At 40.8% G+C, this 19,029-nt stretch overlaps 1 protein-coding gene across 2 annotated transcripts in view; it reads right to left on the reverse strand.

The window, feature by feature from the left end:
- Positions 1-19,029, reverse strand: part of MAN2A1 (mannosidase alpha class 2A member 1) — a 120,931-nt gene that overhangs the window by 28,195 nt on the left and 73,707 nt on the right. For both annotated transcript variants that reach the window (XM_064736194.1, XM_064736193.1), the window contains 4 exons: positions 16,259-16,424; positions 14,157-14,387; positions 13,949-14,071; positions 423-537 (listed from right to left, as the gene is read on the reverse strand). In XM_064736194.1, the coding sequence (XP_064592264.1) occupies positions 423-537; positions 13,949-14,071; positions 14,157-14,387; positions 16,259-16,424 (635 nt within the window). The remainder of the gene's footprint in view (positions 1-422; positions 538-13,948; positions 14,072-14,156; positions 14,388-16,258; positions 16,425-19,029) is intronic.

Below are 19,029 nucleotides of genomic sequence, written 5' to 3' on the forward strand. Positions count from 1 at the left end.
GGGAGGTAATATATAACTAACGCCTAAAGTTATGAAGTAAACCAGACTTCTCTATTAAGGTCACTGATACATATTGTACTTCCATCAGTAAATGTGAAACTATGAAAGAAACTATGTTCTTAATTGTCTCCAAGGTATTTCAAAATGTGTGGCTAGTTTCAGCATTGAGATGAGTCAGTGAAGTCTGGAGAGGTATTTCTAACAAATCAGTTGAGTTTGAGTATAACAGCTTAATGTCTAGCGTGATACTCAGAGAGAAATCACAGTGCACAGAGCAAAGTGTATTGGAGTCAATACAACCTCAGCCTCATGAACTCTGCACCAGTGCAGGGGTGAATTTAAACATTAAAAAGGCAGGTAGGATCCACGATCATTGTGATGTAAAACAACTGCCAAGAGAGATAGAATTTCACAGCTCTTACCCTGGACTTTATACAGCCGCATGGTATGTGTCACGTGGTGAAAAAAACAAACAACTTCTGAGAAAATCGTTCCGTGAGCAACTCTTATGGTAGGTGGGTCTGTAAAAATATAAGGCTACAAAAAGAAAACAAACTCAGAGTGAGTATTTTGGAAGTTTTTCATGAATGCAGTGCCAATAAATTAAAGCATTTAATAAATATTAAAATAGTGGGGTTTTTAAACCCTTCTAGATCTAAAACACTGGAGATTAAAATTTATTCCTAATCTGAAACTCAGTAACTTCTCTTCAGAGTCCTTTATTTTCTTCAGCTAAAATTAGGTTTAAGTCTCATTACACATCTCACAAGTATTTTATGAGGATTAAGCGATACAAGTCTACAGACAAGCACATGAATGTATTGATATTGCATCTGGATTGAGCTCCTTTGCTAGAAAAATTATAACTGCTAACCATCAATTAAATACTTTACTTTCAAAATTTGGGGCAGGTGGTTCGAATACCTCCATCAGTGGTACACATTGAACAAGGAAAGCCTCCCCTACTCTGCTGTGTAGATCAGTTTGCGTATCACTTGAAAACAGAAGAGGAAGATTTTTTCTTCATCAGAAGCAGACAGAGTTGTCAGAGGAGCTCTCTGGAATGCAGGGTAGGGCTGGGAATCATTATGAAATGTCAAAAAGGACAGTGGCTTACTACTCATGGCTCCCATAGACTAGGACAAATTTTGCATATTCACAACAAACCAAAGAGATGAAGAAAATTATTTTTCCATGCAGTCACAGTATTTAGAGTCTTGGCTAGGCAAACAGTGACTTTAAAAAAAAATAAATTGATCCCAACTGTGTGTTTCATCCCCAGATTGAAATAAATGGATGGCTGCAAAGGTAAAAAATAAATTAAATATTGAGAGTGTACAAGTGAAAAATGAAAAATCAACACAAGCAACTACTTCAACAGGGAAACAGTTTTAAATAAAGACTTCACTCACGAAAAACACATCCCAACTGCTTGAAAAACACATTATTCAGAGGGATCTAGGCAGAAAGCTCTCAGATGGTGGCTGTCTTATTTCTGTATACAGCAAGGCCACAAGGACAGAGCATGGTCTTTGTGGAAGCAATGACACCAAAGAACAGATGCAGCTTGAGGAAGAGCAGAAATCAAGCTCACATACATACAGACAAAATACACTAGAGAAAAGCAAGAACAGGTAAATATCCAATATTCTCTGAGCATATAACTGTATGTATAACAGGGAAGATTTCAAGAAGTATTGTATAAAAGAAAAAACTGAAAGGGACTTTCGGGGCAAAAAGCCCACCTTTTCTATTTACGTACCTATTCTTAGAGCTGCAGAATACTCTTTAGTAAAACCTTTACCAGAGGTACAAGAGGCAACTCTGCAGTTATCAACTGCAGGAATATTTTGTACAGGAGTTCAGAAGAGAAACCACAGTTATTTATGCTTTGAGAAGATTGTTTGGTTTAGGGAGAAAAGGCTTTTTCCTACTGAAAATCTTATCTAGTAAGTCAATAAAAAACCTCAAAATAGTATTTTAGACTTCTTGATAGCCTACATGAAAAACTTATGGAATACTTCCATAGGATCTCATCTTGTGAATAAGACAGACAAATGTTATCTGTTATGCAAAATCCATTTGCTAGGTGAGAAAATGTCCTGGGGTGACGTTATGATGCTTGTATATCCCCATTCATCTGTTCTGTGCCTTTAAGACCGGCACTGAAGAGTGGAAGTTTTGTTTGGGTTTCTCTTATCAGGACACAGAGACAAGCAGTACACAGAGCTGTTTTTTTTTACTTCCAGCTTTGGGCTTGCTGCTTTTGCTTGCTGCTTTTGCTTGCTCTCTTTTTCTGCTCTTGCTTCTGCTCTGCTTTCTGCCTCTGCTTATTAGCTAGTTCTAGCTAAACAGTCCACATTGCTTCCTGGACTGTTTCTCCTCTCCTGTTCCTGTGACCATCTCGAACCTGCTCCGGACTGGGACCCGGGAACACCAAGGGTTCGGCTGCAGCGGCTGGCCCAGCGCCGGAGGGACTGAGAACAGAGCAACCACCCCCGAAAGAGACTTTCTGATTTTGCCATCTTTCTCAGAGCGGTGTCATCGGGTATTGTTCATTTTGTGTGCTGGGGGGTGCGGGGCCAGTCAAATAAACAGGTTCTTTCCACCTCTCTCAGAGGAATTTTTTCCCGAACCGGTTGGGGGGAGGGGCCGTGTGGGTTTCGCTTTCTGGAGGGGCCCTCCTTTGCAGATTCTTTAACAAATTTGCCCTAAACCAGTACAAATTTTTGGCGCCCAAATGTGAGGTGAGAGAGAGAGTGGAAAACCCCTGTTTTGACTGCATTTTGGCTGCTATTACTCTGTGTTCGTTTAAATCAGCTAATAGCCATGCTTTCTGGATTCATAATGTCTGTTGGGGTGAAGGTTTGCATGCATTTCTGGTCCCTAGGGTTTTTTGAGATTTTAATACCTCTCTGATCCCTAGGCTTATTTTCCTATCCAGAAATAGCTTTAGTATTGCCCCTAATACGTAGTTTTTACATCAGAGGGGCTGTGACCAGAATAGCTATCCTGCTGGGTTTGGTGGCAATAATGTGCAAGAAGTTTATAAACATGCTGGGGTCTGCTCCAGATATGAATGGTTCATGGCTATGGTTATGCATCCAGTTTGTCGCAGGAGGGAATGAGGTTTTTCAGCCTCTGCTTTCCTCCTTCTCCTATGAATCAGTTGCATCACTAGTGAAGGATGTTCAGTTTCCCCTCAATGTTAAAGAAACCATCTTCGTGGTATTCAATTTGGTAACCTTCCTCTATACAGCCTGCTGCTTCTCTAGAATGAGGGCTGAGATTTCTAGACGGGCTGATGAGACCCCTGACTCAGGAGTAAACCCTGGTGTGGAAAATCCCAAGTGGTGTGGGAAATGGGAGGATATGGGCCAAATCCTGAAGGAATTCTCTGACCCTATAGTGTGGGATTTTCCCCATGAACAAATTCAGAACCCAGCTGAGGTGGGGAAATATCTGAAAGAGAAGTACCAGGATGAGCCTAAGGAGAGGAAGGTCATTGCAGTGAGCTGGGCCCTGGCATATGCTTATCGCACACTGCTAGATACTCTAGGGCAGCAGACAGAGGCAGGGGGGCAGGGAGATAAATCAGCAACTGTCCCGGTGACTCAGGCTGTAGCTAACACTCCAGGCTCGAAGCCAGCATCTAAACCCATGGCTGTTGCTACCAGCACTAGAAGTGGGAAATGCACAGCCAAGACCAATCGACCAGTGGACAATGATGATGATGATGATGCAGGAGAAGGAACCTCAGTGCCTCCTGACGTAAAGTCAGGAGTCAAAGCAGCAGGTGCAAGATCAGATGCCAATACTGAGTCCTTCTCCCTGAAGGACCTTCGTGGCCTACGGAAGGATTACACTCGAAGGTCTGATGAATCCATAATTAGTTGGCTGGTCCGTCTCTGGGATGCTGCAGGCGAGGCTACCGTTTTGGATGGCACTGAAGCCAGGCATTTGGGATCCCTGTCACAGGATACTGTCATAGACCAAGGAATGATGAGGGGGGCTAACTCTCACAGCCTCTGGGAACGGGTCCTAAGAAGTGTGGCAGAAAGATACCTGTGTGCAGACAATCTCTATATGCAGCAGACTCAGTGGAAGACAATAGAGCAAGGGATCCAACGCCTGAGAGAAATGGCCGTGGCTGAGATTATCTTCTCAGATGATGTAACAACTAGGAACCCAGACTTGGTACCATGCACGTCTGTGATGTGGCGAAAACTCGTACGACTTGGGCCACAAGAATATGCTTCTGCCTTAGCCATCATGAAGAGGGATGAGAGGGGTGAGACTGTGCTTGACATGGCAAGGAAGCTCCGAGCATATGCAGATGCTGTACATGGCCCGACACATGCCAGAATCGTAGCGGTAGAAACACGTCTGCAGAACTTAGAGGATAAGATAGAGGAGAACCATAAGAAGCTTAGAGAGGAGATTAAAGAAGACCTTCTCCAAATTTCAGCAGTACAGATCCGAGGTTCCGGTATCCAAGGCAGACGTTTCCAAGATGGTGAGAGAAGATACACCCCACGAGCTGAGCTGTGGTTTTACCTGCGTGATTGTGGGGAAAACATGAGAAGGTGGGATAGGAAACCTACCGCTGTTTTAGCACGACGGGTGCGTGAACTGAAGGAAGCCACCAGGAGGAAAGCAGCTCCAGTTGCCCGTAGCCGAACGGCCAGATATGATGATGATGACATGTCTGATCCCCTCGAAGGAACATCCAAAACATACACCCAGGGAAATAATGATAACCAGGCTTAGAGGGGCCCTGCCTCTAGCCAGGTAGAGGCCAGGGAAAATTGTGTCTTCTGGTCTGTGTGGATTCGTTGGCCTGGCACATCGGAACCACAAGAGTATAAAGCTTTGGTCGATACTGGTGCGCAGTGCACGTTAATCCCATCAAGACATGTGGGGACAGAGTCTGTTTCTATTGCTGGTGTGACAGGGGGATCCCAGGATTTCACTTTGGTGGAAGCTGATGTGAGCCTAACGGGAAATGAGTGGAAGAAGCATCCTATTGTGACTGGCCCAGAGGCCCCATGTATTTTGGGCATAGACTACCTTCGAAGTGGGTACTTCAAAGACCCAAAAGGACTCAGATGGGCATTTGGAATAGCTGCTGTAGAGACAGAGGGCATCCAACAATTGAACACCTTGCCTGGGTTGTCTGAGAATCCATCTGCAGTAGGATGTCTGACGGGAGAAGAGCAACGAGTGCCAATTGCCACTTCCATAGTGCATCGACGGCAGTATAGAACCACTCGAGATGCTGTGATCCCCATCCATAAGATGATCCGAGAGCTGGAGAGCCAAGGGGTGGTCAGCAAGACCCACTCACCCTTCAACAGCCCCATTTGGCCTGTGCGAAAATCTGAAGGAGAATGGAGATTGACTGTGGACTATCGTGCATTGAATGAAGTGACTCCACCACTGAGTGCTGCCGTGCCAGACATATTAGAGCTCCAGTATGAGCTTGAGTCCAAGGCAGCAAGGTGGTACGCCACTATAGACATAGCCAATGCATTTTTCTCCATTCCTCTGGCAGCAGAATGCAGGCCTCAGTTTGCCTTCACATGGAGGGGAGTGCAGTACACCTGGAACCGATTGCCCCAGGGGTGGAAGCACAGCCCCACCATCTGCCATGGACTGATCCAGACTGCACTGGAAAAGGGTGAGGCTCCAGAACATCTGCAGTATATTGATGACATCATTGTGTGGGGGAACACAGCTGCGGAAGTGTTCAAGAAAGGGAAGGAAATTATCCAGATCCTCCTGGGAGCTGGTTTCGCCATTAAAAAGAGCAAAGTAAAGGGACCAGCTCGTGAGATTCAATTCCTGGGAGTGAAGTGGCAAGATGGACGGCGTCAGATTCCTACAGATGTCATCAACAAGATCACAGCAATGTCTCCACCCACCAATAAGAAAGAGACACAAGCTTTCTTGGGTGCAATAGGTTTTTGGAGGATGCATATTCCTGAGTACAGTCAGATTGTGAGCCCTCTCTACCTGGTCACCCGCAAGAAGAACAATTTCCAGTGGGGCCCTGAGCAGCAACAGGCCTTTGTCCAGATCAAGCAGGAGATTGCTCATGCAGTAGCCCTTGGCCCAGTCAGGACAGGACCAGAGGTGAAGAATGTGCTCTACTCTGCAGCTGGGAACCATGGCTTGTCCTGGAGCCTTTGGCAGAAGGTGCCTGAGGAGACTCGGGGTCGACCACTGGGATTTTGGAGTCAAAGCTACAGAGGGGCTGAAGCCAACTATACTCCAACAGAGAAAGAAATCCTGGCTGCCTATGAAGGAGTCCAGGCTGCTTCGGAGATAATAGGCACTGAAGCACAACTCCTCCTGGCACCCCGACTACCAGTGGTGGGGTGGATGTTCAAAGGCAAGGTTCCTTCCACTCACCATGCCACCAGTGCTACATGGAGCAAGTGGATTGCTCTCATCACTCAGCGCGCCCGTATAGGTAAACTGAATCGCCCTGGGATTTTGGAGGTCATTACAAATTGGCCCGAAGGTGAGAATTTTGGTGTCACAGATCAAGAGGAACAAGAACCAGTGACACGTGCTGAAGAGGCTCCTCCCTATAACCAACTGCCCCCAGAGGAAACACGCTACGCTCTTTTCACTGACGGTTCCTGTCGCATCGTAGGGATGAACCGGAAGTGGAAAGCAGCCGTATGGAGCCCCACACGACAGGTTGCACAAGCTACCGAAGGAGAAGGTGGATCAAGCCAATTTGCTGAACTCAAAGCTGTTCAACTGGCCCTAGACATTGCTGAGAGAGAGAAGTGGCCAAAGCTCTACCTCTACACTGATTCATGGATGGTAGCCAATGCTCTGTGGGGATGGCTGGAGAGGTGGAAAAAGGCTAACTGGCAGCGTAGAGGGAAACCAATTTGGGCTGCTGGTGAGTGGAAAAACATTGCTACCAGGGTAGGGAGGCTACCTGTGAAAGTCCGCCATGTAGATGCCCATGTACCCAAGAGTAGGGCCACCGAGGAGCACCAAAACAATGAGCAGGTAGACCAAGCTGCAAAGATAGAGGTGTCCAAAATAGACCTAGATTGGGAACATAAGGGAGAGTTATTCCTAGCTCGATGGGCCCATGATGCCTCAGGCCACCAGGGCAGAGATGCCACCTATAAGTGGGCACGAGACCGAGGGGTGGATCTAACCATGGACAGTATTTCTCAGGTTATCCATGACTGTGAGACGTGTGCTGCCATCAAGCAGGCCAAGCCTCTGGTACGGTGGGCGGTGGTCCAAGTACAAGTATGGGGAGGCCTGGCAGAATGACTACATCACACTGCCCCAGACACGCCAGGGCAAGCGCTACATGCTGACCATGGTGGAGGCCACCACTGGATGGTTGGAAACCTACCCTGTGTCTCATGCTACAGCCCGGAACACCATCCTGGGCCTGGAAAAGCAAGTTCTGTGGAGACATGGCACCCCTGAGAGGATCGAGTCAGACAATGGGACTCATTTCAAGAACAGCCTTATCAACACCTGGGCTAGGGAACATGGCATTGAGTGGGTGTACCATATTCCCTACCATGCACCAGCTGCAGGGAAAGTGGAGAGGTACAATGGACTACTAAAAACCCAGTTGAAAGCTTTGGGTGGGGGATCTTTCAAGAATTGGGAGCAGCATCTGGCAAAAGCCACCTGGTTAGTTAACACCCGAGGTTCCACCAACCGAGCAGGTCCTGCCCAGTCTGAGTCCCTGAATGTAATAGAAGGGGACAAAGTCCCAGTGGTACATATCAGAGGTTTGTTAGGGAAGACTGTGTGGATCAATTCTGCCTCGAGTACAGACAAACCCATTCGTGGGGTTGTCTTTGCTCAGGGACCAGGTTGCACGTGGTGGATAATGCAAAGAGATGGAACAACACAATGTGTACCTCAGGGAGATCTGATTGTGGGGTAAGAATGATGTGCAATATCACTGTTCATTGGATGTTACTGCCATTGTCTGTACATTAAACCATACAGACATGAGATAGAAGGAAATGTGTAAGAGTTGAAGGTCTGGGCAAGTGGAAGATGGAGAAGGAAATGTGTAAGTGTCGAAGGTCTGAGCAAGTGATAGATGGAGCTTTAAGTGACTAAAGTGAAAAGGAGGAATCCTGCAGCTTTGTAATATAGGGCCTGGATTCAGTGGTCCAGTGTGGGGATGTGATGAAGGCATGATGGGTATTGCTTGTAATTTTGGGGGAACAGATAGAAATTTTGTATGAATAATGCATGATGTGTTGTAGTATGTTGATGATATGGGGATAAGGGGTGGAATGTCCTGGGGTGACGTTATGATGCTTGTATATCCCCATTCATCTGTTCTGTGCCTTTAAGACCGGCACTGAAGAGTGGAAGTTTTGTTTGGGTTTCTCTTATCAGGACACAGAGACAAGCAGTACACAGAGCTGTTTTTTTTTTACTTCCAGCTTTGGGCTTGCTGCTTTTGCTTGCTGCTTTTGCTTGCTCTCTTTTTCTGCTCTTGCTTCTGCTCTGCTTTCTGCCTCTGCTTATTAGCTAGTTCTAGCTAAACAGTCCACATTGCTTCCTGGACTGTTTCTCCTCTCCTGTTCCTGTGACCATCTCGAACCTGCTCCGGACTGGGACCCGGGAACACCAAGGGTTCGGCTGCAGCGGCTGGCCCAGCGCCGGAGGGACTGAGAACAGAGCAACCACCCCCGAAAGAGACTTTCTGATTTTGCCATCTTTCTCAGAGCGGTGTCATCGGGTATTGTTCATTTTGTGTGCTGGGGGGTGCGGGGCCAGTCAAATAAACAGGTTCTTTCCACCTCTCTCAGAGGAATTTTTTCCCGAACCGGTTGGGGGGAGGGGCCGTGTGGGTTTCGCTTTCTGGAGGAGCCCTCCTTTGCAGATTCTTTAACAAATTTGCCCTAAACCAGTACAGAAATACAGAAGGATTATGGCATTCAGGGGACATGTTAGACAGATGAGCTAATACACTGAGATTTGAACACCAGATCTTAGGTTAGAACCTCTTAATTCCATGAAAAACTGGCAATATCCATAACTGTGGCCTGACTTCTCCCCTTCTGGCAGAAGAGACTGATATTTGCTTTTCTATCACATATAAGCAGAGAAGACAAACTAATTTAATTGGTGACTACCTGGCTTCTAGAAGTTAAAAATCCCACAGAGGAGGAACTGGATGACCAACCAAATGGTGGAGTAATCAAACCCTTCAAAATCCTCCCTGCAGGGCAGAGCAACATGAAGATACTCAAGCTAGTAAAGACAGACTGAAACACTGAAACCTAAAGGAACTCTCAGAAAGGAACTGAGAAACCAGAGGTCATCAGGAGAAGCCAATGACCTGTGACCTAGGAGAATGTCACTTGCACAGACAACAGACTGCCAGATATGTTCTGTTATCAAAGTAACACAGATCTAGTGATTTCAAAAATTAAAAAAAAAAACAAACCTAAACCCAAATATTTGGAGGAACTCTTTTCCATTGAGTTTTTTAGTACAAAACTTGAGCACGATATTGACAACAGCTATCAAAATACACAGAAAGCTGAAATGAGATGGATATATCAGCTCTCAGATTCTGGGATATTGCCACAAATATTAAGTTCATACACCTGAGGCTCCAGGCTGCACATGTAGCCAAATTAGCTCCTCTTCTGAAGATAAATGCAACTTATCTTATTATAAACTGTTCCAAACAAAACAGAAAGATGGGCTGATGGAAAAAGAACAGTTGTTTTGCAGATATTGCCTGAAACTAATCAATTTTTAAAAAAAAATCGTTCTTAATTTTGCTAGGACATGCATTGGGTTTGCAAGCCTCCAATTCAGCCATAATGCTAGAAAAGGCCCAAGAGAGGAAGGCAGCTTACAAAGGCAGATGGTATCATGTAGTTTTGGGGATCAGACAAGTTATTTTTGATAGAAAGAGTGGCAGTATGATGTATACTCAAGTTCTCAAGGACAACTGATGTTCCCTGATTATTGGGCAAGCAGGGAATATGGCGGTGATGGAACAGGGGAGCCTTCAAATTCGTATTTAGTGCTTAGAAAAGCACTAATCCTAGAACTTGATTATTTGATAGTTACCAAGAGAAATACCAGAAGTTCAGAACCTATAGAGATAATTCCCCAGGTTTGCCTCACGAAAAACATTTTCATTAACCAGGCTTTTGCTTTTAAACAGGAAAACATCTTTATGCATTGAATATGCAATTATTCTAGTATCATTGTAAAGATCCTTGGTGAGATGCATAGGTCTGTGAAAGGATCCTGGTCCTGGGTCTGAAATACAAAGGTACTTTTGATGTGAAAGTTTAAGGCAATGTGGAAAGAACAAACGATGACAGATATTTGCAAAACTGATTTGACAAAGTCTTTGTCTCAATCCATTGTTAAATCTGCTTTGTAAACAATCATGGACTAAAGGATCTTCCAGCATGAAGTACACTGCAATGACTCACACCTTGAATTGGAATAAAAATATGTTGCTTTCATATCCAATGGCTAGTCTGAAGACTCCACTTTTTAGTCTAAAGAGTTAAACTAAATAGCTGCTGTAATATCTGTTCCTCTCAGCTCCAGGGGAATGAATTCCATTGTACAAGATCCAGCAGCCTAGTGAGGCAGGTTCTGTTGAGCCTGGAAATCAGCATTTTTCAGAAACAGGACAACAGAACTGTGGATCAAAGGGTTCAGAAATCATGTCTCTGTACTCCAAGAGAAATAAGACAATCTTTTTTTTTTTTTGGAACGATAGTGGGCAGGAGGCCTGGGGAGAAGCTAGCTAGGAATTTTAAGGGAGAATACTCGGAACAAAATAATACCAAATAGATCCCTAAGGTATTTTAAAATACTTAACATCAAAACATGTGCCAAAGATGGAAATAACTGGAGATAAACCTTCACCAAAATATTTACTGGCTTGTATAGAAAATGGCATGGTATATTGCAGCCTGGAGGCACAAAGCATGGGCAATTAACTTTTCCCCTTATAGACAAGTGAAGCACTCCCAACCATTTTAGTGGCCAGGAAACTTCTGGTAGTGCAGCACACTGTTGGTCTGGGTGCCAAAAAAACTAAGGGGAAAGTTTTCAACCACACATTACATGTTCTGGATTGGTCTAAAATTTTAAAAAAGAAAAATGACAAGACAAAGCCTGCAGGAAAAGGTGTTTCTCAATAGCAGATTGCCCCTTATTTGGCAGGGTTTGAGGTTAGACTGAGATAATATCATATATTTCAGCTCTAGCACTAGAGATCCTGCAAGAGGAAAAAAGAAAAATCTGCTTTCTTACATATTCTGTTAGTGCTTAAGTACCTGTGGGAACTAGTACATACACAGAATCACAGGACCAGCTGCCTGAGGGAGAATCAAAATTTCCAGTCTGGGTATACCAAAACCCATCACTTTGATACTGAAAAAAATTATTTGTAAAACAAAAAAATCAACTACTCACATTGATCCCACAAACATTTAGCATCTGATGCTTTGGAAAAAAACTGCTTTGTTCTGTTCCCTATTGATACCAAGCAGGGCTAGTAAGAAGTCATCACACGTTGACTTGTCTTGAATATACAGAAGAAAATACAGACATATAACTGTTTCAAAGTTTATTGAATACTGTGAGGTTTTTTTCCCCACTGATCTACAAAAAACCAAGTTGGGCATTCCTCACAAAGTCACAGGAATTAAAAAACATGCTTTGTCTTCACGAACAGGACATTTTATTTATATTTATTGTGAGGCCCAAGGAAATCCCTTCATTAACACTGTCAATCAGTCAAACACTTCACTGCCATTTAAAAAAATTAAGATGATGCCTTTTTCCCTGGTGCCTTGCTTTTTGTTTTGACTTTGCAGGAAAAACAAAGGCATGGTGGGGGACTGTCCTATCTCTCTAGACCTGCAGGATGGAGCCCCCACTCTGTGCCTCTGTTCTGGACTTTGCACCATTGTAGGTCAGCACTATGGCTAGATAAATTATTAAAATAGACAAATCAAAATAATTTCTGAGTATTGCAGAACTGAAAATAAAAGACTTATCAGACGTAAAATTAATCAGTTAACAACAGCAAAGAAAGCATATAACTATTCACACACCAAAGGAAAATAGTCCAACAAAAAAACCAATTATTCTTTGCAAATTTTGCTGAAAAACATAGGGTAAACGAGGTAAGAAAAAAATCAAAACAATAAAACACCTAGCCAAAAATCAAGAAAACTGCCTGCCATCTATCCTATTGCCAATTTACACATGGACTTAGAAAGTTAGTCAACCCACATTACACTAAGAACCCTGAACAGATGGCATTTCTTTTAAGACAGAAAGCATTGACTCAAACTGGTTTAGAAACCACTATAGAATTACTCTGTTACTCCCATTAGGACAATTTAATTAGTGTTATTAAAATCCAAGCCAAATGAGCCTTATGGTGAAGCAAAATATTACTGAAGCAGAATTTTCAGAAGTATAACAACTTCATTTTTATTGTATAAAATGTTACAGAAGTTGAACTGCACCCTTTTAATGTTAACTTAAAATGCAGTTAATTTCATTTTTCGTTTCTAATTGCGCTTGCACACATGTGACAGACTTTTTGCTGTTTAAACCGTAATGTTTTGCTACCTCAATTTGTCCAGATTATTTTCATAAAGCAAATTACTTAAATGTATAGTTAAAATTACATAACTGCTAGATTTAGTGATTCTTTTTAAATAATAATAAGCCAAAGATGAATTAGAATATAAAATGAAATTAAAGTGTGACCACGCAGCTAGTGAAAGGTAAAAATTAAAAGCCCTAAGTGATATTCTTCAAGTATTCACAGATAAAAACACAATAAAAAGAAGAAATATGAAATGGCTTATAAAATGAAGGATAAGGAAATCCTGATGAACATATCTGAAGTAAATTATTATGGTACTAAATATACTAAATCTGTAAATTCACAGACCTCAAAAGGTGTGCTTCTAGGAAAGATTGCTAAAAGAAAAAAAAAACTGTTCTGCTTCCTTTCAGATTGATTTACACAGATAAAAGGGGGAAATAGGAAAAGAAAACAGAAAGAAAGCCAAACATCTTTCCCTCCCGCCAAAAAAAGTAGAATGATTACTCTTGTATATTTCCTAAAATGGTAAGCATAGAGCTCATCATTTGCCTTATGTATGCAACTTCAGTTTACACAAGGGAAACTCAGAAGAAACATGGTGGCAACTAACTAGCTTCATAAATGTTCATTATTTTATCTTTTGCTTTCTGAAATATCACCCTTCCAGTTCCAAAAGGGAAGTAGTAGACTCCATATGGTAATGAAGTCACTGTAAGAACACTGCCATTTCCCAATTTCCAATTTGAAAACTAACAGGAGTATGCTGTTGCGCTCCAATAATTACACAGCTAAAAATACAGATAACCCTAGAGAACTAAATCAGAACAGCTCCTTACTATTCTGTCTTTATATTCACCAACTGGGAGTCAGTATCTTAATTAAGTACGCCAATATCAGCTTAGAAAGTAGCTCTGAAGCAGAAGCAACAAATTCACAATTAAAAAAAAAAATCAGAAAAGTGAAGATGTAGAAATAAATCAGTACACATTTTCATCATAGAAAGTAAAAATTAACTTATTTCATCGATAATGAATGGTCACATCTCACTGGATTTCTGGCAAGGATTGCATCTTAATTTTTTGAGGGGGGAATCATAAATATTCTCTAGATTTTCATATTTTCAAATTCCTATTGTGTTTTTACTCTTATGTAGCGTTAGGAAGTATGAACTTCTGCCAATCATTTCAATAGCCCATGTCATTATGCCTAGCCATACAGATTTTATTCCAGTTTTGGGGACAACCAGCTCTTCCAATCTGTATTTGCCAAACACTTTAAGGTACTTCAAGATTAGAATTTCTTTGCAAACAGAAAGTTTACCTTGGCATCTCCATCTGGTAAGAAGAGATAAGCTCCACTTTTATCTCGGTTACTGGTAGTTCCATACCAAGCAAACTCCACCTTCATTTGATTACTTTTACCCTCTTCCTTGCTGTTTATTTTCTAAAAGGACAGAGATTCATGTTAGGTTTCCATAAAGCAGCACAAAAAAGTAAAATATAGTGTTTTGAAATAAAATATAACATACCTCCAGTAGTCCAGACATTCCAGAAAACCATAGTTTCATGTATGCATTTTCTAAGATTATATTATCCACAGAATGCTGCATCTCTTTTATCTTGAAAACTCTGTCTGACTTCTCCTGTCTGCTGTTCCTTACATATATGTTATAGTCAGCTAAAACTGCTTCTGAACTCTCATCCTCCAGAAGCTGGTAAACTCTAATCCCAAGAGGTGGTAGATGTGCCACAAAAGACATCTGTTGGGAGCAAATAAGTAGTCATTACTAAAAATAGCAGAATATCAACTTTTTATACTGAATTTATGTTCAGAGCAACTACTTTTGCTTGAATAATTATAGGATGGCTGAGTTTTCCCATAGTCCATAAATAAATATGAAGAATTAACAAACAGAAATATCTGCATGACTAATTTGCTTAGCATCAAGATTACCATTATACTAACACAGCAACAATGTTGAATCTTCTTAAGAATGTTAGTTGTGATATGCAGTATTGAGTATATTTGCTTTTCATTGTAGATGCATGTGTACTGGATCAAGTGCACACAGACTCTACTTATCACTTGATTTTGAAATTTAAATTTAAAAATGCATGAACTAAATAACTAAGTAAAAAGCAAGTGTCTCATTTTCAGTCTCTTTTTTAGGAGCTATAATCTGCATAGAAGAGTAGTATACAAGGTACATCTCCAAAGCAATTTGTTTAGAATTTGAAGTCCAGACAATTTCACTTCCTCTTCTTCAAACAATAAAAGTACTAATTATTGTGCTGGTTTTGGCTAGGATAAACTTAAATTTCTTCATAGCAGAACTTTTGGCGCTTGGTTTCAGTATTAACCACTTTAAAAACGCAGAGATAAATATCTCAGGTACAGCTGAGCAGGGCTTATACAGCATCAGGGCCCTTTCTGCTGCTCCACCAGGGAGGAGGCTGGGGATGCACAAGGAGCTGGGAGGGGACACAGCAGGACAGCTGACCCCAGCTGACCAGAGGGATATTCCAGACCCATCATGTGACATGATGCTCAGCAATAAAAACTGTGAGAAGAAAAAGGAAGGGGGGATGTTTGAAGTGATGGTGTTTGTCTTCCCAAGTCACTGTGATGGAGCCCTGCTCTGATGGGGATGGCTGACCACCTCCCCAGCCTTGGGACACAGGGAATGAATTCCTTGCTTTGCTTTGCTTGTGTGTACAGCTTCAGCTTGACCCACAAGCTTTCTCACCATTGCCCATCCAAATTTTTTCCTCCACCCCACTGGGTCAGTGAGCGAGGAAGTGTGCGGGGTTGAGTTTTTTAGCAAGGTTTACCCATAATAATTATCCCTTTGGAACACAACTGAGAGAGAGTTATTGAATTAGCTTCACAGAAATATTATCATGAACCAAGTTCCTACATCAGAAGGAACCAAAACGTAAGCCTGAAAGCAATACAGTGTTACTACTGCAGTCATACACCATTACAATTTTATTAAAAATTTAATTAAATAAATTTCTAATGTGTGATGTGATCATTGAGGACAATCTTCTATAATGATGTACAACTCAAAAATTCTTAGAAGTTTTGTTTCAAACAAAAAACAGGAGGTGGGCTTGAAGATATCCATCCAGCTTAAGTATTTGGAAGGGAAGAGGACATCTAAATGTAAATGCTTAAGCCATTTCATGTACAAGAAAAGCCATTTCATGTTCCAGCTGGAGTGCTTGAGAACATACAGATGTATGTGACTGTGTGTACAAAATGGCACTTGAAGGAAGAAGCAGCTCAATTGAGAAAGTGAGGGAAAAAGACACACATCCAGTATTTTCCAGTCATGCAGCTGAAACTGATCCTTTAAATATAGTAAATTATATCACAAAATTTTAACAGCTTATCAGTTTAAGAAACATTAATGCTAAACACATGTATGTTGAATTTTAGGGGGCTTTTGTTGCTGTTTTGGGTTTTATTTGTTGGGTTTTTTTAAATTTAAAATTACTGAATTAATAGTACTGTCTACAGAGAATAGAGTTGCCAATATATGAAGTACACGTTCCATTTTCTTCAACTATGAAGCTACAGCATATATAATAAACCATATTTTAATGCTTTTTACTTAAAGTAGGGTACCTGATATGCTTCATGAGATACTGTAGTTGCTCCATCCCAAACAGCACTAATCTGGACATTTACAGGTTTTCCCAAAGGAGACAATAATTTAACTTTGGGTGAATTCACATTGACGGAAACCACTGAAAATCGCTCTTGTTCCGTAGGATTATGTATCAAAAGGTATCTGAAAAAAACATATTTACTAAGTTATCTCTTGGCAACCAAGCTTCTTCCTTCAGGTTTAACGTTACCGCACACAAATTTTACATACAGAGGATTAAAACAATGTTAGAACAACAAGTACATACCACAACAAATAAATATACAAAACATAACCAAGAAACAACGGTTATTTAAGATCAACTATGTGCAGATCTTTTCTTAATGCTATTATTTGCCCAAAAGTTTTTGAAAATTCCTTACCAAAAAATACATCCATTTCCCATTATAATTGCTAAAGAATTGCTATTAACAGTTGCAGGCATAATCAAGATACTTAAGGGCATTTTAAATGTATTTTTCAGGCTGAACTATCAAGCTCTCATCGACAATAGCCTCTTTTTAACACAGCTTAAAAAAAATGAGGGAAGAAAACTGGCTCTACATATATATTCACTAAAGGAGCTAGTTTCTCTCTCCTAAAAGGGAAAGTACAAAATTATTTAAATTATAATTTAATGGCAACTCTTTGCATATCTTCTTAATAGGTACATATGGAATAACTATTTTTTTCTATAGTGTTCCATTTGAACACAGATTATGCTATTAACCAAAAGAATTAGCCCTGGGCTGAAGATTGACTTTATTAGCCTATATATTTTTTTATTATTATTACAGGTTCACGTATTGTAAGGTATAGAAAAACAAAACTACACTAGAATGTTTTAGTTTCATGCATCCGTAGGACTATCATCATACTTCTTGTCTTTTCACTGACAAGCTCAAAGAATGCAGTATTTACAGCTGTTCCCTGAAGTTTCCCTCTGTTTGTGTCATCCTTTAGAAGAAGTCTTTTAAAACAGAAACTGCTCTTGCCAAAACTTCTGGTGTCTTCTTAACTATAAACAGCAGAACCAGTACTCAATCTCCAACCTCCTCAACACTCCCCACCGTAAAGCAGTTTACTTCTTCATGAGATCTGATCTTACATCAATACCCATGAGATCCATTGTTTACTTATCAAACTACTCCTTCCATATTTCTTCTAAGTAGATTCTCCTTCTCTGCTCTGTGTTTTCTATGCAGATTCTTCAGGGTTTTGTCCATGGCTTTATTTCTTTTGCTTTCACATCTTAAACCTCAAATTCAATTACCCCTTCACAGACCAAACCATTTCACCTAAAATTGCCTCCATCCATCCAATCTGCAAATCTCATTGAGAATCCTGACCAGGCCACTATTTCTCTCTTATCTTCCTACTGGCTTCTTTTGCTTGCCTGCAACAAACTTGGCTAGTAAATTTCCCAGCACTTCACTGCTACCTTATTACCTCACAATCAGTATGAAATGAAAGGTCAACTCCAACTTCTCATTAGTTGAATAAACAAAATCAGAGGCTTTATTAGCTTTTTATATCAAGAACTTTTGGATGACTTGCCACACATCAAATGAGCTCCCCATAAAAAAAGTATTTTCCTTTTAACTCCTTAAATTCCTGTCCTGAAGTATTGTTTAAATCATGACTTCTAAGTATACCAATGATACTCAACGTGCATTTGTGATCACAACCAAAAATGCTTTTGGATGCTTTCTTTTGCCCTGTTTCATGCTGAAGACTCCTAGATTACCAGACAATATAATAGTCAACCATATTCTGGGTTCAGAGTCTTTAAGAACTTGTGCAAGGCTCTCTAAGAACCTCCCCTAGACCTGGGTAGGGCAATTTACACTTCTGCTTGTGTGGAGCTGACTTATTTCTCAAGGTTAATGTCAATAGGTGTTTTTGCTGGTTTGTTTTGGTTTTTTTTTAATGACATTAGTGGAATCAAAAAACCCAGCTAAACCAAACCTGCTCTCAGTCTCAACCCATTACAAATTAGGAAGAGAATAGAAATTATATCAAAAATTTTTAAGAACTCCTCATGTACTGTGAAAAAAGAGCGTTAAGAATTCTGTCAGAAACAATACAGGTTGACAGATGACTGAACACCAAAGCTCAAAATAAATCCTCATTCTCATCCATTACAGAACACCACAGATTTTTTTTTTCTTTATTCTTCTTATACAATTGAATTCCTCAATTCCTATGCTTCCAAGTAAAAGGAGACCTTATGCATATAATAACTTTTCAGTAATGCTACACATTCTCATTAAATTTAAATTATCGGCCAAGCAAAGAACATATTAGTGCAAAAAATATTTCCAGAAACTTTGTTCACCTTCCCATAGCTACAAACATATTTCACAACTTTAATTAGTTGCATGACAGATTTACCTATAACAAAAGGTAAAGGTAAACATAACCTTCAGTCTTATGAACTGTTGTATTATTATTATATTTCATCAGGCCATTTAAAAAAAAACTGTATTTGTATTAAACAAATCTATTATTGTATCAAAATATATACTTTTTAAACTTCTTGAATCAATGTATTTTAAGTTCATTATGTGTGTGTAGAGTAATAAGACAGAGGAGGCTAGCAATGACAGGGTAGATTTTCAGCACTTAAAGGAGTTCTGACTAGATACTAATATTCTGTTTTGACACACTATTTCAGGAGGACTTTTGTATAGTAATTATAGAAAGCAAGACATAATTCTTGTGCATATACAAAAGCACTGACTAATGT

The sequence above is a fragment of the Zonotrichia leucophrys genome, chromosome Z, assembly GCF_028769735.1.
Source record: "Zonotrichia leucophrys gambelii isolate GWCS_2022_RI chromosome Z, RI_Zleu_2.0, whole genome shotgun sequence".
In the NCBI taxonomy this organism is placed as follows: domain Eukaryota; kingdom Metazoa; phylum Chordata; class Aves; order Passeriformes; family Passerellidae; genus Zonotrichia; species Zonotrichia leucophrys.